The sequence below is a fragment of the Diachasma alloeum genome, unplaced genomic scaffold (assembly GCF_001412515.2).
Source record: "Diachasma alloeum isolate Michigan unplaced genomic scaffold, Dall2.0 Dall_scaffold_00178, whole genome shotgun sequence".
In the NCBI taxonomy this organism is placed as follows: Eukaryota; Metazoa; Arthropoda; class Insecta; order Hymenoptera; family Braconidae; genus Diachasma; species Diachasma alloeum.
In genome coordinates this window covers 3,669,747-3,694,797 of record NW_021680344.1, presented here as the reverse complement: position 1 = coordinate 3,694,797, position 25,051 = coordinate 3,669,747, and the positions used below count along the sequence as shown (strand labels likewise).

The following is a 25,051-nucleotide window of genomic DNA, read 5'->3' as shown; positions in this document are numbered from 1 at the left end:
CATTTTGATACGCCTGTGTGTTTTACGCAGTTGTATTTTCATACATCAGGATTGCATTTTTCCACTTCCTACACCCTCACGCAGTTGTATTTTTATACACCTGTGTGTTTCACGCAGTCGTATTCAGATACTCCTGTGAAATACACAGCAGTATGAAAATTCGACTGCGTGAAACACACAAACTTCACGCATGCGTGGAGTGTATGGAGTGTACGCGAGTGATTCACGCAATGGTGCGAATAGTCACGGCCTAAAAAGATCAAGTCTTCCGTATTTTTTAATCCCCACAATTCCATCAATTTATCCTCGATATTTCCCCAAAAATACTGCTTATCATCACTAAAGCCCTAAAATAATTCCCCCCACATTATTTTTTAATTACCCCGCCTTCTCCCCCCTCCCGCTGCGACAAAATCAAAGTGCTAATGATTGCGCATCTCCTTAAAATGAATTTCAATCCAGAATCATCTTCAGCTTCCATCGGCGTTCGAATATTCCTCCGATTTGAATCACAAATCTTGTGAATCGATGAACAAACAATTGGACGGGTGAGACTTCTCATCGCTCTCCTCGAGGTGCGAGTAGGAACGAGATATCATAGGGGTTGGAAGAGAAACGGCGTGAGCCGGGGGGAGGGATGGGAGCAGATGTTGTATTCACTCGCTTGAGCTACAGAATTCCGTTGCGCCGGGGAACTTGAAGCTGGAACTTGTTGGGTAATTGATTTAAAGAGGCGACTAAACAAGATGTGGAAGATGTGGAGGGTTAAGTACATGATGTGATTTCGGAGGAGGTAGGATTCATATTGGCGTTGATTAATAAATTTTTTGATGAGGTATTTCGTTAATATTCAATAGTTATTCATATGGCATAAAACTCTTTGTTTGAATTTTACGTAGTTTTTGAAAGAATTTGTTCGTAGGAAATTCTTGTATGTTTATTTCAATTATATGAAAAATAATTTTCAACTAATAAAATCCTTCCTCGAATTACAGAAACATATTTATATTTAAAAAATTATCCATTTGATGTGAATAAAAACGCAAATAAAAATCAACAAACGAAGTCAAAATGTAGGAGTGGATGTGGCAAAATGAATTGATTCTTTTTTTCGAATTTGTGATTTTCCTTTCAATTTCACCGCTTCGATCACAATTAAAGACGTCCTATTTTGCCCCACACTCCGTGAATTCCGTCCGTGCTTTGTCACCGGAGCACCGCAAAAGGATGCTCGAGTAGTGTGGTGCCTCAATTTTCACTCGAGTGGAAAAGGAACGTGGCGGCACACACCCGTGAAAAACGAAACTCGCGAAATAATCGGTATACCGAGTTTGTGAGACGGCTTTTGTGCACACTCCGCAGGGCCTTTGCCCGATTTTTCCGGTAACGGTGAAAAGTGAAGCGGATTTCTCACGTTCTTTGGCTCCTCTCTTTCCGTACGAGACGTGTGCTTGCTCGTATTTGCTGTAAAATAGAGGATTTTTCATCAAATATTGTGAAATGGATTGTCAATCAATAAATTTATTATGAAAATTTTCGGAGAAACATAATTTGGAAACTGAGAAAAAAAAATTTCTATTATTTTTTTTTATAAAAAAGTGTTGAGCAAATATTTTCCGCTATAAGGGTCAAAATTCGTTCGAGCCCCATTTGACCCTTCGGACAATGATTTTGAACAGTTAGAAAACATTTTAAAAATCTGAAAACAAAATGGGAAAGTTTAGTTCTGGAAGAAGATTGATGAAATAATTGAAAAATTGCTATTTTTGAAAGTCACGAGCATGTTCTATAAATCATTTATGAGGAACCAATTTTCAACCGTAAAAATCACGTGTCTGGAATAGTAACAAATTTATTCGTATTCAGAATTTTACCAGAAATCGATTTCATGCCTAAATAAATGAGGTTTCCGAAAGTTTAAATAATTTCAGATATTTATTTATGAACAACGAATGTTAAAAAAATAATAATTCTGTGCAAAATGTCATTTGAATGACGCTGAAGCTTCATGATTTTTTTCAAATTTTTCTCCCGCAATTTAATTGACAAATTTGATGATTAAAAGTAGTTGAGTCAATGGTGTGGTCTTTACTAAACTGTAAAAAATACTTATATCCTGAAGAAAAATTTTACCGACCCCCATCCAAACAATTTCAAATGATAACTTAAAACTTGAATATCTCCAACCGCAATCATCAACTTCCCCGGCAGCTCGACACGTAGCACTCGTTGTTGCTGATTGCACGGACGATTGGAACCGGAGTACCTGCGAGTTGGAGCATCACCGGGCATGATGACATCGAGAAACCAACAAGAAAATGTCCCCCTTTTTACGTATATACGTGTGATACCGCAATCTTATTGTCACTATCACCATCACCACTGTATGTCCCTCCTCTCTCCCTCTCGCCTGATTTTGTGTACTCCGAGCGGCGTCTCCCTTCAGTGTAATCGAAGTTACTTTTATCTGAACCGACGCGGCGAAAAGTTTTCCCAGCCAACGGGTATTTTCACGCCTGATATCATCCCCAACATCACCACCATCACCAACTTCTCCGTAAATGTCATAATAATATGTACTTTTTCCCCCTTTCACACCCGGGCTCCAACTATTTCCGAGTAATTCAATATATGAGGGTGAATAAAAAGTGATGAACTGTGTTTAAAATTTTTTTCTAGAATTTCCAGTGCACTTTTCCGAAATTTTCATCGACTGACTGTTCCACTGCAATTTCAAGGGAATTCGTAAATGAAAATTGACAATGAAAAATTTTTATTCAATTCTATGAATCCTGTCTAAAAAATGCATGGGCAACATCTCGACTCGAAAATGAGAACTCGAACATGACGGATATCTCGAATGAATGGAGAAAGTAAGGCGGTTTTCATGAGCACAATCATCTCGCATGGAATTTTCTGAATGAATCCCATTCTATGAAACATGAATAAACGAATCATAATTGTCCAAATCATTTAGGTCAGAGGACAATGGAATAATTCAACTTTCTCAATATTGCGTTTCCTAAAGCTTTCAAAGTTGATTAGAATTAATAGCTAGAATTATGAGATTGTCTCACATTTTTGACGTTAAGGATAGGAGAATCTGAATGCAATAAAGTGAAAATGATGATCGATTTTTTCACTTTGAACAAATAATATTAATATCCAAATACAAAATTGAGATGAACAACAGATTAATTGAATTACCGTGTGAACTAAATAAAAATTGATAACAGTGTAGGCACGCACTTTTACCAGAGTATCAACAAACATTGAATTCCAGAAATTCACAGTCTAAAAAGTGTGTTCTAGCAGGAATTGAATTGTAATTATGATTAAAATCTGATTCCGTGAGCATAGGAATTAGAACATGAGTAAATCATTTATTGTAATATGAAAATTTAACAGCTGATAAATTGGGACATATGATGAAAAAAAAATATTCGTGAATTTCCTCGTTTTCCGCTGCATAAAAATTTGAAATTCCGTTGAATTTTTAGACTATTTCACATTTTTACACCATTTTCCAAAGTTTTATTTGAATTCACTGTCCCATTCCTGAAAATTTCGACCGAAATGTCTGCAAAATTTGATTTGTCTTTCAATAGTGAATATTGGGGGCTCTAATTTTGATTTCTAATCTCTGTTGCAGCGAATTTAGCCAGACCCACTTGGGAGCTTCCGGAGTCTATTTCGTCGGAGTTGGATGGCAATCCCCCGCTTTGGGTCACACGAATCCACGTCAATGGACAGGAGGAGATCTACATCAACAATGCGAAGATATTGAATGGGAGCAATTATCGACCGATGAGGCCGTCCGTCGGGGAGGGAAAGAGTCAGGTGAGTGGGTTTAATGAATTGTTGGATAGTTGGGACACGAGTCATCGGTTTTTCGTTGGAGCGTGCAATAAGGAGCTTAGGGACGTCTTGTTGGAATGCTTGGTCGGTGTCCTTCAGAGGCATCAAGACCTTAACGAGATTTTAATGAGCTTCGAGGGTGTAATGCGGATATCTCTAATTGATGAAAAGTCCTCTTTTTTTCTTTTAATGAAAAAGAGGAATTTTAAAGAAGATTATTGGGGAATTGGATTGAAGAATAGTATTTAAATAGCTTGTGATTCAAGACAAAATGAAACATTTAAAAATAAAACGGGTTTCTGTCTAAATTAAAGACAATTGAAGACTTTAATTTAGAGACGCGAATGTGTTAAAAAATTGGATAAACGTGTCTCAATTTTAGACACTATTTTCTCTATTCTGAAATCTCTCTGAATTCGATCGTCATAGAATTATAAATAGCTCCTCGATAAATTTATAATAAATTTTGTTATTCGAGACGTCTAAAAATAAGACATTTTTCTGTCTCAATTAAAGACGCTTGAAGAATTAAATTTGGAGATACGAATATTTTAAAAAATTGGACGTATCGCAATTTTAGACACTATTTTCTCTATTTTGAAATGTCTGTGAATTCGATCATCAGAATTATGAATAGCTCCTCGATAAATTCATAAAAAAATCTTTTCGTTCAAAACGTCTAGAAATAAGACAGTTTTCTGTCTGAAATAAATACACTTGAGGACTTAAATTTGGAGACACGAATGTTTTTTTAAAAAGTTTGACAAATGCGTCTCAATTTCAGACACTATTTTTTTCATTCTGAAATCCCTGTGAATTTAATTATCAAAAATATGAACAGCTCTTGGCTAAATTCATACTAAATCTCTCCGTTATTAATTAATCGAACGAGAATCAATTTTCTGAGAGCTAAAAGAGAATGCCAATTTAAACAATAAACTCCTGATGAAAAATAATTAATAAAACGAGTGTAGAACCCAAATATCCCGAATAAAGCGCGACGAAAAAGTATTGAAAATGATAAATGAATTCGGCAATTAAATAAAACGGTAGATTGTAGATAATTTGCGTCACACTTGACGCTCAGCACATGAAAATCCAATTAGCTTTTCGTAATTATACATTCAACCGAGCGAGAAGGTTAAATAGGATTCCTTCGGGTTAACTAAGTTACATGAACCGTTGAAAACTAACGAAACTTGGGTAGTCTCTTATTCGTACTATAAACTCTATGTATAGAAAATTGAGTGTACAGCTATTGCCACGTACAGTCGGAAAATCAACGTGCGACAGAGTTATGCTTATGCTGTGACTAATTCAGAAGTTGATTTTCTCACGCGATAATAAGATCCCTCGCAACTGGGGATTAAGCGGTGCTAAATGTTGGGAGACAGCTGTCTCCAAATACATTCAAAGACAATGAGAATTTCCCCGGGGAAATTTTTAATTGAGGGGATATTTAATTTAGAATTGAGCAACACGATTCAGTTTTCGTGATAATTGTTCACTTCTCGTCTGCAGGAGACTCTCATTGCTCTCAATTTCAATGTTCAAGTAACTATTTCAGTGTGCACTTGAATATTTCTTGATTATTAATTTTTTTTATTGGATATTTTTATAATTATTGAATCAATATTAAAATGCAACATAAAAGGGTTAAATTCAAATACCAAAAATTCTCTCAATCCGCAAGGAAAAAAATATAGCTGAATAGAGTATAAAATATTCCATTCGAGGATGATTATTTGGTATCAGCCCGGGTTGTACCAAGCGCTCTCAAGTGTAATATGAGGGTCAGACACTAAGTGTGAGAATATAAGGGTCAAAAAGTGGAGGTTAAAAAATGAGGGTCAGAATATTAGAGTGAAAAATTGAGGGTCTGAATGTAAAGGTGAAGGAAAGAGGGTCAGGATGTTAGGATTACAAAAAAGAGGGTCAGAATATTAGGATAAAAAATTCGGGTCAAAATATAAAAGTAAAAAAAGTGGGTGTCAGGCAATGAGGGTCATATAAGGGCTAAAAACGGTGATCAAGCATAATGTATGACTTATATTTAGACCCTCATTGCCTGACACCCACTTTTTTTACTTTTATATTCTGACCCTGATGTTTTGACCTTAATATTCTTCCCCTCATTTTTGAACCTCCACTTTTTGACCCTTACATTCTGACACTCAGTGCCTGACCCTTATATTATACTTGAGAGGGCTTGCTACAACCCGGCCTGATACAAAAGAATCATCTTCGAATTGAAATACCTATCTATCCCCCAATTGAGTATAAAATATACTTGACTTAAGTATATCGTTTTTCCGTGAATCAAATATTCAAAAAAAATTGTAAAAAAAATTCTGCTCCATGTTTTCGCCCTCACACATTGATTCAGCCCCTTTAATTATTCATACAAGAAAATGTCAAGAAGTTTCTCCTTGTATTATAAAAAAAAAACAACAGGTTCCCTCTTGGAGAAAGCTCGAGGCATAATCCAAGCCCTTTTCCCTGCGCCACGTAAATTCCCTCGCCCTCCCCTGGCAACTCTCCTCGTGATCTCACAGACGTCGTAACGAGCTACAAAAGGGAGTATTTTTCGAGATTAAAAAATGCACCGCTACAGGAGAGAGCGTCGAGGGTCTCAAGACCACGAGCCCCGTCCTCAACATTCTCTCCTTATACTCCGCATTCTTTCATCCCCCTCTCCCTCCCCCACTCCCGACGCCCTCCACTTTTGATTATTTTTTCATTCTCAACGTTCCTCACGTTTGATGTGCAAAATTTTACATCACCATATACTTTGAATTGTTGGATCGCTCATCGCTGGTACTTTTTCCCCCAAGTGCATTAGATTCTCACCGAAGTGGTGTACCAATGACAGAAGAAAATTGCATTGTTTGTAACATTTCACAAAGAATATTCTCTCTCATTTCGAGCATTTTATTATGCGCCTCCAGTTGTACTCCCCCGTTAGGATTTCATTGTGCTGTTTATGTGAACCAGCAGGGCTTCAGGTGCACTGAGAAAAAATATTTTTAATATCTGAAGCGTATTTACGTGATATAAATAATTTTCCTTCAATCTCTCGATTCTCCCAGGTGTCTTGACTCACATGACCTGAGAAAGGTCTCGTGTTTTAAAATATTCTTGTACGCAAGTATGATTTTGGCGCAAATAAACTCATTCAAATCGCGTAGAAGAATCGTTAATCTTGAAGTATTTATTGATTCATGCACTGAAAAAAAATAAAATTTCAGGTTTCACTGAAAATTCAATGAAATTCTAGAATTTTAAGCAGCACAAAGACGAGAATTCCTCAATTTCTTTGAATTTCCAATCCAATATGAATTTTCAGTGAAATCTGAAAATTTATTATTTTTACCTCTCAATCGCATTCAGTGTCACTGTTCTGAAAATTCAAGAATAAATTTACCGGAATTTTCTGGTTTTTCATTCATTTCCAGGAAAAAATGGAATGGAAATTTACAGTTCTCTTCAATTTTTCCACGAAATTCTGAATTTTCAATAACGAAATTCCTTGAAAATTCAGTGGTAATTAAATTTTATAAATTTCAGACAAAAATTTTTAACAGTATGTAATGTATTCATGACGTAACGCAGAGCGATAGTGAGATTCAAGCCATTGAAAATAATTAACTTCTCTCAAGTAAATATGGTCCAAGCGTTAGGAAATTTTTCTCTCAGTGTATTGAGCAAAAAATTGCTTTTGCCAAATATATTTACTAACTACCAAAAAATTCACACACGTCTTATGCAACTATTTTCACATATTTACTTGTGCCAAGTAGGCAAAAGCAATTTTTTTTCTCAGTGCGTGCATTTCGTATTAGATGAAGAATATTATCGAGGAATTTATCTCGAAACTAAAGGACGAGGAGGTTTAATTGGTTCTTTTCATTCGGTACTTTTTAATGGCCACGAAGGGCGCCTGAATGTTATTCCGACGATTATTACCGGCTCGAGTCCACGTTTGCCGTGTCAATTTTATTATTCTCGATAATCGAGTTATCCTCGTCTACTTAACGTCACTTTCATGTGTGGGGTGGAAGCTATTTTCCACCGGAGATGGAGGAATTCACAGACTCGAGGTTTTTAATGGATTTTGCGCGCGAGGAACGAGAGGTTAATGTGATGCGGAGAAAATTCTTAATTACGAATTGAAGTAATTGATGAGGGCGCATTAACAGATATTGTACTGTGAAAACTAGTGTCAGCAAGATGCCTCAATTGAAGGCGTTAGACACAAAAAAGTGTCCAACTTCGAATGCCTTAAAATGAGGCGTTTATTTCTGTCCAAAAACAAGACGGTTAAAAGCAAGATCCGAGGGGCGTTGAAATCTTTAAATATTATTCCGAGGAAAAATACATTTCATCAGTATTTTCTATCACTAAATTTTTCTACGCTCATTCTCTCAACTCTCTTTGAATTTTACTTCATGACCGCTATGTTTAACTTAACTAAAATTATCAGTGAAAAAATGATTGTTGTTTTTCATACAACATGCATGGAGAGAAATTTTCTAGAAAAATTCTAGTACGAGTCATGTACGAGTCACGTGTTGAGGTAGAATTTCTTGGTATTTCTGGTAAAATTTCTGGGGATTTCTGTGAAATTTTCACAGAAATACGGGGAAAAATTCACGTTTTCCCAATAAAATTTCTAGTGCCGGCACTGGACTTTTTTACTGGCCGTCACTTTGCGCCTCTTTTCCCGGGCTAGCACTAGAATTTTTCTAAAAAATTTCTCTCCGTGTGGTTGGCCATTGAGAAAAAATGAATCAAGTATTTGAAAGGACAAATGAGACGTCATAAGCTAAGAGAACTAAAATATCTACAATACATGTCTTACAGTCTTGATTTGATCAACTCTAAATAACTTAAATTTATGGAGACAAACGTCTTCATTAAAAAAATTAATTTCCCATTTGTATTTCACATCTAAAACTAGAATTCACATAAATTCATTTCACTCCCAATAGCGACAACTGCAGCAACAGTCTGACTTTTTCATATCGAAAAGAGAAAATACTACTTTCATATCGAAAAGAGAAAATCCTACCAAAGTGAAATGGCAGAGAACGACAGCCACTCTCGTAATTTAGATATTCCTCTCCTCAAAATTATAGCAGACAAGTGCAGGAATGAAGATATTTGGGGGGGGGGGAGGATTAAAATAAGAGGAGTGTCTGGGTTGCAGACCCTTGTGGGCTTGTGGATTGGCGCCAGGTCGTCGCGACGCCACACTCATGCCAGAGTACACAGGGATAAAACCACCCCCTTTCGGGAGGGATTCACCCACCAAAATTAGATCGCCGGTTACGCACACGCTATTCGAGGTATTTTGTGGCTCCATATTACATGTTTTCGTGTATTACCATACATGCTATGTGCCCTCGTAACTCGGGAGATTAAACGGGCTTTGGCGTTGACGAATATCCCCCCCCCCCGTCAGCGATGAAAAAAGCTGCTCTTCATTTTCACTGTGTTATTTTCGAAATGGCATCGTGACATGATCATGTTCAGGTCATGGACACTTCACGAAATTCGCAGATGACCTGTCACAATCTGCGGAATTCCACAGGGAGAGAAAAGTTGAGAAAATTATAGATCGAAATGTTGAAAATTTTTGACTGAATTTTCTGGAAAAAGGCCTTAATTTTGATTTAAGGGGAAAAATACGGAAATTCCACAATTGACATGAATTTTTAAGTGAAAATGAAGTTTTACTGCCCAATTCCCTTTAAGTTTCAGGAACTTCCATGAAAATTCTGAGAAGTCTGGAATTTAAGGAGAGATTCCTATGAATTTTCCTGATTTTTCATGGATTTTTCCATGAAATTATGAATTTTCACTGCCCAATTCCCTTGAATTTAAGCAGAGATACCTCTGATATTTCTAATTTTTCATTAATTTTCTCGGAATAATTAATCTGAAATTTACAATTCCCACGGATTTTTCCATGAAATTACGAATTTTTAACGAGAATATTCCTTGGAATTACAGTGAACATGTTACGTGTTAGAAATTTTCAAGACCCGTACCGGAAATTTCACTGGCAAATTTTTAACACTGTACTTGACTAGTTCGGTAATTTTTCTCCAACTTTTGTCTTCCGGCAGTCCCCTCGTTGACTGGTGAAATTACTCCTGTGACATTATCATCGACAACTCCAATAAAATCACAGACACAATGTCATCTTCTCCTCGACTGGATTTAACGTTCTGATTACACATTTTCTGCAGTCACCGAGAATATTCAAATCCACTGAGAGCAGTCGTGAGAATTTGCTTACAGCTGACTTGCTGAAGTATCAGATTGAAGGGACGATGAACCAAGAAACAAGCAATACCCCGAAGAAGCTTGCCAAGCATCCGGAGTAATTCCCTGGCACCTTTCTCCTCAGTGTCAGGACCTTGTCCCCCTCCCCCCCCCCTCACCGCCATTCTTATTTTCCCATCCTCCGCAGACTATACTTTACGTCGTTCCTGTTCAACGGAAAAACGTGTACCGAACGAAAAAGATTAATGTCCCTTGAGCTGGCTGAAATGGCATCCCATCGGTTCTCTCTCCCGAGACTCCCGAGGATTGGTCGTTTAAAGCTCCAATTGACATCGAGAAAGCACTCGAGAGAGGGTTATTATGGATTGTCGTACGGTGATAACGGAATTCAATAGCTGGTTTTCAGTTTTTTGATTGAGTAGGGGATCATTGCAAACATGATGACTAGGAATTTTTAGGAATTATTTTGTTGGTGACAGCTGGAGATCATAAAGCATTTGTAAGGTTCTCAAGGGTCAAGACGTTAATGAGAAAAATCGTAACGGTCATACGAAGAATCTTAAAAATCAAAAGAGAGATGAATATATTTACCCCATCAAACAAAAATGAACTGATTTCATAACATGAAATATTTTAATAACACTGTTTTGCTTTCATTTCCATTTTTCAATGAAAGCACTTTATCAACTTCGAATTATCTCGATCATGTGTGATTCTAAGAGAAAAAGTCATAAAAAATTTTTTATCCGAAATTTAATTCTCCATAAAAATTTTTCGGAGATTTTTCTCTGAAATCACTCGCTTACGAGATAAATTCACAAGTGGTGAAAATTTTCAATAATAAATAGTAAATTATAAATAGAGTGGAATGGGTGGAAATAAAGTACATAACAGCCTCGTCCAGGAGAATTTTATCCATAAACAGAGCTTGTGCTTCCGCCCATGGCCACCACGGATTTTATCGTCAGGTTAATTTAAAAGATAAGATAGATACGCAATATCGCGTTCTCTATTCTTTTCCTTCACCTCCATCCTCGCTTGCCCCTCTTACACTGTACTTCGGATAATAACCATCCGGGGGTTGGATCGTTACACACCCCAGGCAGTCTCTAATTGAAAAAATGCCAGACGTTATATTCCTCCTGTCGGAGTTTTTTTTCCCCCGTCCAATATTTGATTCGCCTGTTTTCTACATTTTTTTTAATTGGACTATTCAACTGGTCTGTTGACGACAGCGGCTCGGAATTTTCCGGACTTGTCGCCATGCGTGAAGAGAAATGTTCAGTAAAAATTACGGAACTCACAATTCACTCACCGATTACGAAATCGACTCAGAAACTTTAAGTGACGGCAAAATGAAGTAAAATCAATATTCAATTCAGCTTCAACTGTTTCTATTCTCATTTTTTTATGAAAACACTTTATTAATTTAGAAATATCTCGATAACGCGAGAGTCTAGGAGAAAATGTGACAAAATATTTTTTATCCGAAATTAAGTTCTCTATAAAAAAGTTTTTATCACATTTTTCACTAAAATCACTCGTTTACGGGATAAACTCACAATTACCAAAAATGCAAAAATCCATTTGAGTTCAAATAAATGAAATTGATTTCTGTAAAATTTGAATATCTTCCGATTAAACGATGCAATTGCGGCAAGTCAGAATTCAAGTTAAAGCTCAAGAAAACATCCTTGAAATGGCGCCAAATTTTTAAAATTCTTCTCAGCCGATCCCGAGTTGTTCCCAAACTCCCACGCGAAATTCTGAAATTAAAGAATTGTTAATAGACTGAGGACAATACATAAACCCGCTTTATTTTCCGCAATGAAAAACTTTCAAAAGGGTCATACACCCAGAGAGTCAGAAGAGGGAGAACGAGGGTTTAGTGAAAAAGGGAAAACAGAAGAGAACAAAGAATGGGGTCGTCAAACGCGTATGACTCTTTAACTCTGTAGCAGCGTCCAGTTCTCTCCTCTGCATAGCATGTCTCCACGTTGACGTTGAAATACATGCGGTCATTATTCAAACGGCTCGACTAGTCGCCACTGGAGTCCAGCGACTCCCCATTGACCACTTCGACGCATTTATACCATTCATGAAATTCAAACAGTCTCTTGTTACTGATTTTACAGGCCATTCAATCTACCCCGGGATCCATTTGTCGGATTAAAGAACATTTCTGAATATTTTTGGTCATCAATTTTTTGCGGTTCTTTTTTATTCCACATTTTCGTGGTTTTTCTCATAACTTTTATACAGGAACAAAAAAAAATTGTTTGATTTTGTCGATTCCCTCGTGAGGTTCATAAGGGCCACATAAGGGCCAAATGTCATGGAATAAATGTATTTAATCCACGTCCTTTAATCTTTATTGATCCTTACAACACTTCCAAATCGGGAGATCACGTTTGTCATAAGGTTCATAAGCGTCAAATGAAGGTCATAAAAAAGTCATTAAGGTCAAATGAAGGTCATAAAGTCAGTCATAGCAATCGAATGAGGAACGATATTACGATCGTTGACCCTGATGACTTTTCCTCTCTCTTATAAGATTCATAAGTGTCAAACGAAGGTTATAATACAGTTATAAGGTTCGAATTCAAGTCATAAGAAAAGTCATGAAGGTCATAAGGGCGGGCAGAAGAGCCAAATGAGGGTCGATATCATGATCTTCGACTGTGATGACTTCTCCTCTCACCCTTACGACTTTTCCTTTCCCTCATAAGGTTCATAACTGTCAAATGAAGATCATAGTAAAAGTCATAAGGGTCATGACGACCTCATGCAGGTCATAAAAAAATCATGAAGATACATAAGGGTCAAATTGTGGTCATCAACGTCATAAGGTCAGTCATAAAAACAAAATAAGGGTCAAATATCAAGAGATTGACCCTTATGACCCTCATTTAGCCCTCATAACCCTCATGAACCTCACAACCCCCAGCAGCGTGACTGGTCCCTTTTCCCGCTGTCAATTTTCAACTTTTTAAGCCAGAATAATTTTCTTCATAACTTATTCCATCCAAATATTAAACAATTCTCAGACAAGTGATAGAACCAGCCGCTGCGGTCAGCCGTACACAGCAAAGGTCACTGGCCTTTCTGATTTTCCTCCACCCCCTTTCCCCCTTTCCAACTCCTCGTTTTACGTACCTTTTCAGCCCCAACGGTGTGGATAAATGGGACACGCCCATTCCGTTGAGACAAGTGGAATGTGTGTGCGGTTTATAGCTAGTACCTATCCTCCGTATTCGTGCATGTATTTCCCGACGTGTATTCGACAATGTATTAGTTGCACATTTATACTGTACATGGGAATAAAAGGACTCGGGGTTCGCTGTTTCGGTGGGATGGATTTTTCTTGGGGGGAGGGGGTGGGGGGTCTCAACAAATACGTTGGAGGAAAACAAAGGGACTGGAATAACTGTGCTTTTTATGCATTTTTTAGGCAATTCCGGGCTGCGAAGCTTTCCCACGTACTTCGGGTTTTCAATTTTTATTTTTTTTTCGTATTGATTGTAGAGGAAGTTTCGGTGGGAATGACCTAGATAGGGAGGCAATGGTTTTCCTAGTCATAAAGGGCAGAAATACATGTTGGATATTTTTTGGGGGTTACCAGGGTCATATGCACTCGGAGATATAACGGATTTTAATTAATTGAAATCCTTTATTTCGAATTCTTCGATTTGTTTCGGTAATTTTCTCGATAGAAATTCATGAATTAATTATTCATGTATTTTTAATCAATTCTCTGAACAATTGTTCCGTTTCTAATTAATGGAATCTTTATTTGGATCGACAAAACATTTATTCATTAAATAAATTATTTTATCAAATTTTATTATTCAGAGTTTTTTCATTATTTTGATGAATTCAACTTTAATTTCCTTCCGCTGGACCAAAAAGTAATAGATCGTAATATTTTCTTTCAGTATCTACACAGAATATCTCAAGTACTGGAGCCACTGCAGCCAAACTCCCGAGACAGGCCTGTCAACAATCCGAATGCCTTCGAGTTTCTAAACCAGAGTGAAAATCTTCAGCTCGGAAAATTCAGACTTCGGTGAGCATTATTTTTTCCCTTCCCCCCTCCCCCAAACCAATAAATCGTCCAGGGAGACACTGGCAAAGAAGTTTTTACAAAACGTGACACAGAGAGAATAAAAAATAAAACTTAGAGGAAAAAAGGGGTAAGAACAGCGGAGAGAAACTGGAGGTAAACGATCCAGGCTGCTCCTCCTCCATAAATACACTAAAGTAGAGCCCGCAGAGTTTGGAGAAAATTACGAAAAGCTCTCGCGCCACTAGATGTCTATGCAAAGGCAATTTTCCGCCTCGAGAAAAATACGTATTCCACCTGGTTCACTTCATACTCCATACCGAAGTTGGAATACCATTCGGGAACAAAGGAAAATAAAAGGGACATTTAAATGTCCATTATTTGATAATTTTTCTGAATGATGCACCAGAAATGGGGCAGTCCATTCCACGCAGTTTTAGACATGCACTTGACAAGGACAATGACACCATTAAATTGTATTTTTTTTGCAGAACATTCCGCGAGAGAGTTATTTACGAGGGAAAGCATCAGGTTTTCAATGCTGATGGACGATACACTTTCTTCGTTCCTGATGAGGAGGGATTCAAGGTGAATATGAATTCGATGATAGTTGTTTAGACGTTAGATTAATGATTTTGAAGTAATGAAGATGGTAATGGAAGGCGTAAAGTCATGACCAAATTTGAGACATTTTTTCCGCCTCAGTTCAAGACACATGAGGACTATTCAATAATCATTAACCTCACTAATATACTGAGGGTGGCCCACAAGGAGATGAATATATGCATTAAATATATTTATAAATTTAAAAAAAATGCCACGTATATTTGACTTATACGAGCATATATGCCACATCCTTTGCACATATATTTCGAATACTACATTTTTTGCCGCTTTTACATATGTGGACGTCCGCATGAAAAAGGGTCACTTTGTCAATATGGTGGTATGTATACTCTGATAATATGGGTAACATTCCGCACATTTTGAGTTCAAAATGGTCTTCATGGGGTGAAAAATGACGTCGTTGGAGAAGATGGAAAAAACAATTTAACATTGGTGCAAATGGGAGTTTCTGACACAAAACCGTGAATATCTCGGAAACTAGAAATCGACAAAGTGGTCCCTTTTCATGTGGACGTCCACATATGCTGAAGTATACGTATGGTATGTTTGAAATATGCGACTATATACTTTAAATGTACATAATATATATACGACATCCGGAAGCGTGATGAGGGAGAGAGATGTTGAATGAATTAAACCACATCCCTCACATATAAGTCACAAATAAGACATCTTAAGTTTGAATTAGAAAATCCACGACTAAGACACCTAGAGCGCACGTCTCAGTGTCTTAATTTCGGACATTTTTGTCTACTGTCGTAAAGAATGTAGTCATGATACTGTTGAACATCACCTTTTAAACTTCCATCGCATCGACACGGTCCCGAAAATTCATGGCGTCCCCCAATATGCGGTGGGGATCACAGGAAGTTGCATCGATGAAGGCACCTCACTCCCGTGAATTCACCTTGACGCGTAAAACGTGACGTGAAATATTGAACGATGTATAGAACCATCAAAGTCACTCGGCTTGACGTTTCAGAGCGCGATCGAGCCGCCTCTACAGCAACTCGCTTTCCTGCCTCCTGGCGCTCGTTTCCGCGCCCAGCAAACGTGAAAAATTTCCATACCTCCACCCCCTCGACTCCAGTGCAATCCTTTTATACGTGCATTTTGCAGTACTTATGTGGAATGTTGCATACCAAAGAGCCGCTGGGGGCTGGGGGGCAAGTCGGGTCGGTGGTTTAGAGATCGATTGAAATTCAACTGCCGGTGGAGGAATTTACGGGGAGATAAGAGAAGAGAAAAAGAAAAAATTATTGGTTGTAAAAAATCTCGTCGCGTTAGTACTGAAATCATGGCGCCTACGATTTAGCCCAAATTTATTTTCAACTCATGGAGTTGCTCTTCGATGAAATCATTGAGTTGTGAGTTCGTTTTGGTAATGAGATCATTCAAATCGCGTGTGAAATTGGTATCTCCAGCCCTTTATCCATCAATTAAAAAATCGTGATTGATTCGCTCAACGTCTTCAACCGACAAAAGAATGGACTCGATCTAATTTTCCATACGTTCCCCGTGAGCATCCGTCCGTCTGTCAATTTGCCAGATATTTTCCACATCGAGCTGCCTCCACTCGCGTTCCACCAGAAGGGTTGGAATACACAAGTGAACTGGCAAATGAGCCTTCAATGCTCCAGTCTATAAAAACATCTGAAGGATGAAAAAAGAATCGCCTCCGTCTTCATCGGCTCTCCAATGAACCGCTCATTAACCAACCGTGAAGTTATTTATTTTCCCGGGTTTTAAATACTCGAAGGGGTTTTTTGAATATCGCAGGAGGGTGGAGACGCTATGCGTGGAGGGTATATATTATAATTACCGTAATTTCACTCCTCGGTGTAGCGAAGTTTTAGACAGATGTGGAAAACCACCTTGGATGGATATTACGGAAAAGGAAATGTTATGGGAGCGTAATTAATGCGCCTTAGCTAATTAAATATTTGCCCATTTGTTAACCGCAGCTCTGCCTCGGAGGATTATGGGGACAGGGTGGTTCACCGCAAATCGACTCACCACTTTTTCCACTAATGAATGGAAAGTGAAAAAGATGACAGAAAATTAACAAAAAATTGTTATCATTTCTGGGTGAAAAATTTCAGTTTAAAGGATGCTTTACAGTGAGAGAAAAATCTGAAGTTCGATTTACAATAAGAAAATAGTTGAGGCATTTTGGTGAACGATACGATTTTTTTTGTATGCGGCACATAACATTATAGTAACTTCACAAGCGTATTTTTTGCAAATCAAAATGCAGTTAAACTAACCAAAGTTCAAAAGTAATCACGACAAATCTATTGTGAATAGAACTATAAAATAGTTGCAATGACTACATTCTATTGTAGTAATTACTTCTCCGGCCATAGTTACCGTAACCCATGAAAAATTGTTGAGGACTTTTTGACTATAATTCGATGGTGATGGAATATAGTCAGAAGAATTATATTTTTCTCTCAGTGTAGTCATAATTAACCCCTGTCTCGTCAAATATTACATCCCTGAAATAAAATGAATAATTCTCTCCTCGATACAAGTTTCCACCAAAATGTACTCTTCTCGTGGCCCAACCCGACCGCTGAATTGAAAATTCATAGAAAATAGAATTGATCTCCCCGAGTTTGAGAACGAATATGAGATTGAGATAACGCAGAGAGAAAAGATTTGCATAAGCCATCGGGGGATGAGTGGTGAAAACCGATAAGACTTGGAACATTGTATAACTGTAAACATTCAGAATTTGGATCGATACCCATGAAACCCTCACCCCACGTGATCCAATTTCTATTGATACAGTTCCAACGAAGGGAAGCCAAAGTCTAACTAAACCAATTCTCTATTTCAGCCGTCAATGCGACCAGGCAAAATAGATAAGCAGGTGATTGATGGTCACGTAATTCCGAATCACGTTCTATTCACCGACCCAACGCCCGATGGCAAGGCCTACGAGACACTCGCCAATACTGATAACTTCAGGGTTCAGCTGAGTTTCGTGAAGGATAACCGGGGAAAGGGTAAGTTCTCAAGAGGTTTTCCACAAGAAAGCGTCATCTACTTTGACGAAGTCGTCACTTTATAAATCCCTCCATCTAAATCTCTCTCAATCCAATAAAGGTAACGACCTTCAGAATGTCTCGTCTATGATAAATATGACCATAATAATTATCTATTAAACTCCACCATCGACTCCAACGTTTTTTCTGTAAAAGATTTCCAACAGTAAGCCATACCCTTCAACACGATTGACTCACCATCAAGTATTCTATTTACTCTTGCAGTTTACGTCAAGTCCAACACAATAATCGGTGACTCTAACCACCCGACAGGAGTCGTCCTCGCTGAGATCGTCAAAGCGAATATAGCTGTGAAGAATGGAGTTGTCCATTTGATCCAACGACCCCTCATGGTGGTGGACGCCACAGTGCAGCAATTCCTCGAGGTCAGTTCTCATCTTCCCTTTTAGTTTCCACATCAAAGCTAGCAAAAACAACTGCAAGAACAAATACTTATGACTTACTCCTCTCGAGGGAGTTGTCAACTGATAAACCTGACGCTCTTCGATTGTTAAATGTACTTTTTCATGAAAATATTAATGAGATATTGCTTGAAGAAATTGAACTAGCACAAATCAGCACTTTGATTAACAGAGACACTTGGCCACAGTTCGGGATATACTGTATGCACAGTGGGCTCTTTGACGATGGTAGCTCTCGTGCAGCCACTGTACGTCAGACCAAGGACCGAATACCCGACTAATGGAATAGTCCACTAATTATCAAGCTCAATAGTTCGATTGGCTTTCACCACAATTGAGGGCCTTTCAATTAAAATTAACCTATCATGAGGTCCAGGAATGCTCAAATTTCTTTGTGAGAAAGTTCTGTATGACTTTTTAGATGAAATACATCATCTTTCTAAGACGTACTACTTCATGCTGTTTCCTCAGCTCTTTATTGAGCATTTCTTCTCAATTATCTCTCTTCATAGCAAAGGTATGATGTCCCTTCCACCCGACTGCAATCTCCATTTCCATTTTTCGGATGCTAGTGGTCTCAATTGATAAATCAGAATTCAATACCATCAATTGGAAATTCCCCAGCATTAGTATTCACAAACGTCCGTTTTGGGTATGGCTCGGGAATGGGATCAGAAAGGGATGCTGGAACGTGTTATCCGGTTGGGGTTTACGTGACGTACGTAATTGAGCATGAGGCTATCAAAGGGCGAGGGGGGGGGAGGTATGAAGTTGTTTTGACGTGACTGTAGAGACGTTATTGCAATTCGGCCCTTGTCCTGTATAATATCCGTCCATCATTGTTTGACTGATGCCGGGTTAACCGGAACGTCAGGTGAGCCATCAGATTCATAGGCTTTGAAGGGGGAATGACGTGTGTTTTGATGTAACCATGGACCGTCACGAGAATTAAACAAAGAGAAAGCTTTTTGATACTCGAAAAAGGTTTAATTTATAATAGTTGTAAACATTCAAGCCCCAGACATTCAAGCCCCAGTGGATGCTCCGGCAAAATGGGAGTTTCCCATGGAGTTTGATCTTTGCGAACCTTTTGAACATCATAAAAAGTTCCAGGAAAGGTCCAGCCATGGAGTTCTCCTTTATATTTGGTGGTTTATTACATAAAACTCTCATGGCATATCGGTCATCGCAGTAGTTAATGCCGAAAGATTTTTCGTTTTATCTGCTCTCTCCGCTGTATCTTCTCTCATGTGCCGCACGGAAAGATTAAAGTATTAGTCTGCGAGTTGCGCAAACCTATCGTAAATTCCATGAATACAGAATTTTTTTCCAACATCCAAATCATTAATTCTTGATAGTTAATGAATAAAGCTGGCTCTCAGTGTTTCTGCCGTTTCATTTTATCCCGTTCCGGGGGAATGAGAGGCTCGCGAATGTCTCATTATGAGTCAATAACTGGTATAATGGAGGCGCATTATTCATGCCGTTACACGGGATTTACCGGGGCTTCAAAAGAGGTTTATTTTGAAATCTCCGACTGAGTAATAGCTGATGGACGTGAAAGCCTTCAGCTTTATCTCGAGTTTGATGCGTAGCTCGCGTTGTATTTTACACAGGTGTAAACCTAGCCTTGGGATTTCACTCGAGGCACGACAGTTAATGCATCAGGGCCGGAAATTTTCCAGCCTCTAGTCCCAACATCAAATCCTATTTTTCTCTATTAAAGTGGAAATCCAATTCGTGGACGGAAGGGGGGAGAAACATGTCTTGGCTCTCCAAGTCGCTGTATTGACCCGTAAATACCAACTATTGAACCATTACTTCCAGCCCTTTTCACGGTCTACCTCGACATACGGTGATGAACAAAATCACAATGTACGGCAGATTGTTTTCTATTTTTTTTTATTATTTTTGCTTCTTCAAGCCCACAATTGGGGTTGTTACTTGAGGACACCCGAATGAGATAAAATGCAATACTGATATAATTTTCATATTACAGGCAATGATTTGCTTCAGTGAATAAGATTTTAATCATAATTACAATTCAATTCCTTCTAGAACTTACTTAAGAGTGTGGAATTTCTGGAATTGAATGTTTCAATTCGTGCCCACACTGTTATCAACTTCTAGTTAGTTGACACGGTAATTCAATTAATTTGTTGTTCATCTCGTCAATATAATTCCTTGTTAGGAATATTGTCATCTCGTGTGTTCAGCACCGAATCAAAAATTGAAACTTCATTTGGAATATTCAGTCACAGCTTCTTTTCATTCATATCAGGAATTTTGTATGAAAAATCGATCATCATTTTCACTGTATCGCATTCAGATTCTCCTATCCTTAACGTCAAAACTGTGAGATAATCTCATAATTCTATCTATTAATTCTAATCAACTTTGTTCGAAGAAAACCTCTAGTAAACGCAATACTAAGAAAGTCGAATTATGATTCGTTTATTCACGTTTCATAGAATGGTATTCAATTCTCTTTTGCTTGTTAGGCGGGCTTCATGACAATTCGACGCAAGACGATTGTAAGGTACATTTAATTCAATTCAAATGAACAAATAATATCCCCAATTGGCAATTGATGTTGATTCAAACCCCCCCTGTCTTCCGAAATCCTCATTTATTCGACTTACTCTGTCATGAAAAGTGATTTAATAATTGAGGGCAAACCTCAGGTTTAACTTTTACAACATCCACAGGACATTAAGCACCCCAAACATGTTGAATTTAACATCATTACTCTCAACAGAGCACCAGAACAAATACTACAATTACAGAGGACAAAACATTGAACGAGTCTGTAGCATGTACTGCCTATTGTCAGCACCCGCACTGTACCACAAGCCGGATCAAAGAAAAATCCTTCACAACGGTGTAGAGCACACGTAGACAAGCAATCTTCATATTTCATCCGCAATCTCGGCATGAAAAATTCATAATTGCATGGGATATGTTGAAGCTCCATCGAATGTTCTTTGATCCGACGCAAATGTGGACAATGTTGTGTCAGCTCGAGATGTATCGCGTAAATGTTGAACTAGTCATGTGATCTCCACTAGGTTTTCTCGACGTACTCCATTCAATTCCATTTGACGGAAAAAAATCACGTAATTTTAAATTTCAGTGATTATATCCAAGAATGCAGAATTTGACGTTTTGAGGTGGAGTGGGGGTATAATTATTTCGATAGTTCTTAGATAATTCACGATTAGTCGCATGGCGATTCGATGTATTTATAATAATTCTAATTTACTCATTCCTAATTTTCTTCTGCAATGAAAAGATAAAATCGTGTTCTGAGGGTCTGATGAGGATCTAAGGTTGATATAAGGGTCTTATGAGGGCCTTTTGAAAATCGGAAGGTCATATCGGGTTCATCTAGGGGTCTTACGGGGTTCATGAGGGTCTAGGGTTCATATAGGGGTCTTCTAGGGTCTTACGAAGGTCTTATGAGGGTTTAGAATTCATATTGAACTATTATAGGGGTCGTTTGAAGGTTTAGGGTTCATATAAGGGTCTCATAGGGGTCTTTCGAGCATCAAGGGTTTCTAAGCGGGCTTTTGAGACCCTTTCGAAGGTCTGGAGGTCATATAGGGGTCATATGAAAGCTATATGAGGCCTCATAACATATAGGGTTCACACAGGGGTTCATGAGGGTTTAGGGTTTATATAGGGCCTTACGAGGGTTTTATGAGGGTCTAGAATTCATATAGGAGTATTATAAAGGTCGTTTGAGGTTTCAGGGTTCATATAAGGGTCTCATAGGGGTCTTTTGAGCCTCTAGGGTTTATATAGGAGTCTTTGAACCGTCTAGGATTCATATGAGGGCCTTTCGAAGGTTTGGAGGCCATATAGGGGTCTCAAGGACCCAAATGAAACCTCATATAAGACATATAGGGTTCATCTAGCCTAATCTCCTCATTCCTAATTTTCTTCTGCAATGAAACCTTAAATTTTTTTATAATAATTTCCCCAAAAACGTCAAATACTGCATCCCGATTGCTTGAAATTTTAATGGAGACAATAATCCACCCGCTCGCTTCCTTGAATTAATAAATAAAAATCCCGCTGGTGATCACATGAGACTAACCGCTTACTTCCAGGTGTACGCACTGATCTAAAGTAGAACGTGCTAACTCGTACTCCTGTCAATCTGCAACAATGCTCTCTGGAAACCTAACGCAATAACCTGGGGAACGAAAGAATAATAATTACAGGGGTAAAATTAGGCGTCAAGACCGAGGGCAAAAAATCAGGAATAATTTCCGCCGTTGCACCGCACTATTTACTGTTTCTTTGTACACAGGATATATGCGTCTGCCTGATGTTCGCAAAAATATTTCACCACATTTCTCCACCTTCTTTCATCCTCCCGATCGTACGAATTTTTCCCGGTCCGGAGAGAGGGAGTTTATCACTCAATTTCCGGTGAAAATAATTTTCATCGGAGAATAGCTAACGCGCGAGGAGAAACTAATTGGCAATTTTTTCATTGTATTTAATCGAATTCTCCCAATCGTTGTTTGAGTTTATTTTTCATAATGATGATACTCTTCACGGAATAGTAACACGGAATTTCAGGGTATTGAGTGTATCACAATGTGGAGAATAATTAGTCAAGAATTGGGTGAATATTGAGGGCTGGAGCTAGTTTCGTCCCTGAAAAATTGGAAACAATGCGGGCTAATTATTGGATTACGGAACAATGAAGGAATTAATCTACACTGATAGAATGATTCATTTATTCCAAACGAGATTCGTTAACTATTAACGAATGGTAAAGTTGAATATGACCAAATGAATATTCGTTAATAGTTAACGAATGGTTCACTTGAATGGCGAAAGTCAAGTCAAACAAGGCTCCTCAAATGTACATTCGTTAACTATTAACGAATGAACATTTGGTGGGACCGAAGAGACCCTAACCTCCAACCAAAATCCATTCGTTAACAATAACTAATCCGTTCTATCAGTGTACACATGAGTTGATTTCGCTTTGTGAAAAGTGCATTTTTGGGTACAATTTTTTGTTAAAAAAAAATATTTTAAATAATCGACTCAAATCAACTCAAAAATCCACGATCTCCCGACAAAATTCTCCAAAATGCAAGTTTTCCCTCAAACCCCTCACACTAATCAACCAGAAACGAGAATAAAATACTGTTCATACAAGAAATTGTTCCTGCCGGGGGGCAATCGACTGTTCGTTTGAGAGCCTGCATATGAAGACAGGAAAAAAATGAAGTAAAAAAAACGAGAAGACGAGGATAAAGCACCTGGGGGCTCATTCAGATACGACAGGAGAGAGAGCCCCCATGCTCTCGCTATTCTCGCAGAGTCTCGCACACTCGCTGACGCTCCGGCAAAAGTTTAAACGTCTTTAACGATTCCCGCGTGAGAGACCCTGCGGGCCCACACTAGCTGGCCGTTTCTACCATCTTTTTCACTCCGTCTCTATTGGGAATAAAGAACACCCCGTGTCACGAAGAAATTTTCAGTCTCTTTATCACCATTATGTGCACTGAATATCATTCATTTCACTTTTATTCTTCCAATAAACTCTAGAATTTTATATTCGGGTCCAGTAGTAATTTATACTCTGTTATTTTATTTTTTTTTTCCCATTTTCGTCTTCACAATTAGATTAATTTAATTTTATTCATTGTTATTGTTATTTATATATTTTTATTCCTTAATTGACAAGTTACAACATTGAATGAAGAGGAATTCCCCATAAATCACGTGAGAATACAGATCGATACACCATTTTCGATAATTATACTTAAAATTTTTCATTTCTTTCTTTTTCTTTAAATTAATTAGTACCAATGATCTGAAAATGTGAACGAACATGAACATTTTACATCCCTTTGATCTCATTCCAATGGATCCGAAGAAGGAAATCGCAAAGAGAGACCGATCATCAGCAATTAGTATCAATAAAATGAACAAATTTGTTTTTCTATGTCTTTTCGAAATTTTTCAAATTGTTTTTTTCTTAAAAAATGAAGGGAGATTAACATTTTTAATTCCTGTGATTGTATTCCGTTCACAGAAACAGGAAATACCGAAAATGTAGGGAAGGAAAATCAGAAATAAATTTTAAAAACAGATTTTTCAATCTTGAAAATTTCAAAACGTTTTTTTTTTATAATGAAGGAAAACCAATATATTTTCTTTCTATTATTTAATACTAATGAAAGAAAGTGAAAAGAGGAAGAGAAACAAGATCAACACGAAAACAGATTTTTTAATTTTTCAATGTCTAGAGAAAATTTAAAAATTGATATATTTTTTCGAATAATGAGCCAGTAATAACCCATAAATTCAATTCCCATCCTCACATTTTCATAGAATACATTAAAAACATGGCAACGAATTCAAATCGGTGATGAAAATTTTTATCGGATTATTATTAGGTATTAATAGTAATAATGATGATGATACAAAATGCGAACGAGTTTATTCAAACTATAAAAAAAAACATCGACAAATTTTAACTGAAAATGTTTGTGATTGTGAAGCAAACGATTCTAATAAACAATCAACATTCACAACAAAATATTGAAAATTCATCACCACGCTGGTCTGCAGATTGCAAAATTGTAAATATTAATACCTAATTATGGAAAGCCGTAATGAATTCACGAACAATTAGTCGTTCACTAATTCGCCCAATCAACTATCCGATTAATCGCCTGCATTTGAAAATTCACCCGTTGGAATTTTCG

General features: G+C 37.7%; 1 protein-coding gene across 5 annotated transcripts in view; it reads left to right on the top strand.

Moving 5' to 3' along the window:
• Nucleotides 1–25,051, top strand: part of LOC107039792 (fasciclin-1) — a 210,072-nt gene that overhangs the window by 158,107 nt on the left and 26,914 nt on the right. For all 5 annotated transcript variants that reach the window (XM_015259626.1, XM_015259620.1, XM_015259612.1 and 2 more), the window contains exons 3-7: nt 3,653–3,840; nt 14,085–14,215; nt 14,704–14,800; nt 17,682–17,850; nt 18,115–18,275. In XM_015259626.1, the coding sequence (XP_015115112.1) occupies nt 3,653–3,840; nt 14,085–14,215; nt 14,704–14,800; nt 17,682–17,850; nt 18,115–18,275 (746 nt within the window). The remainder of the gene's footprint in view (nt 1–3,652; nt 3,841–14,084; nt 14,216–14,703; nt 14,801–17,681; nt 17,851–18,114; nt 18,276–25,051) is intronic.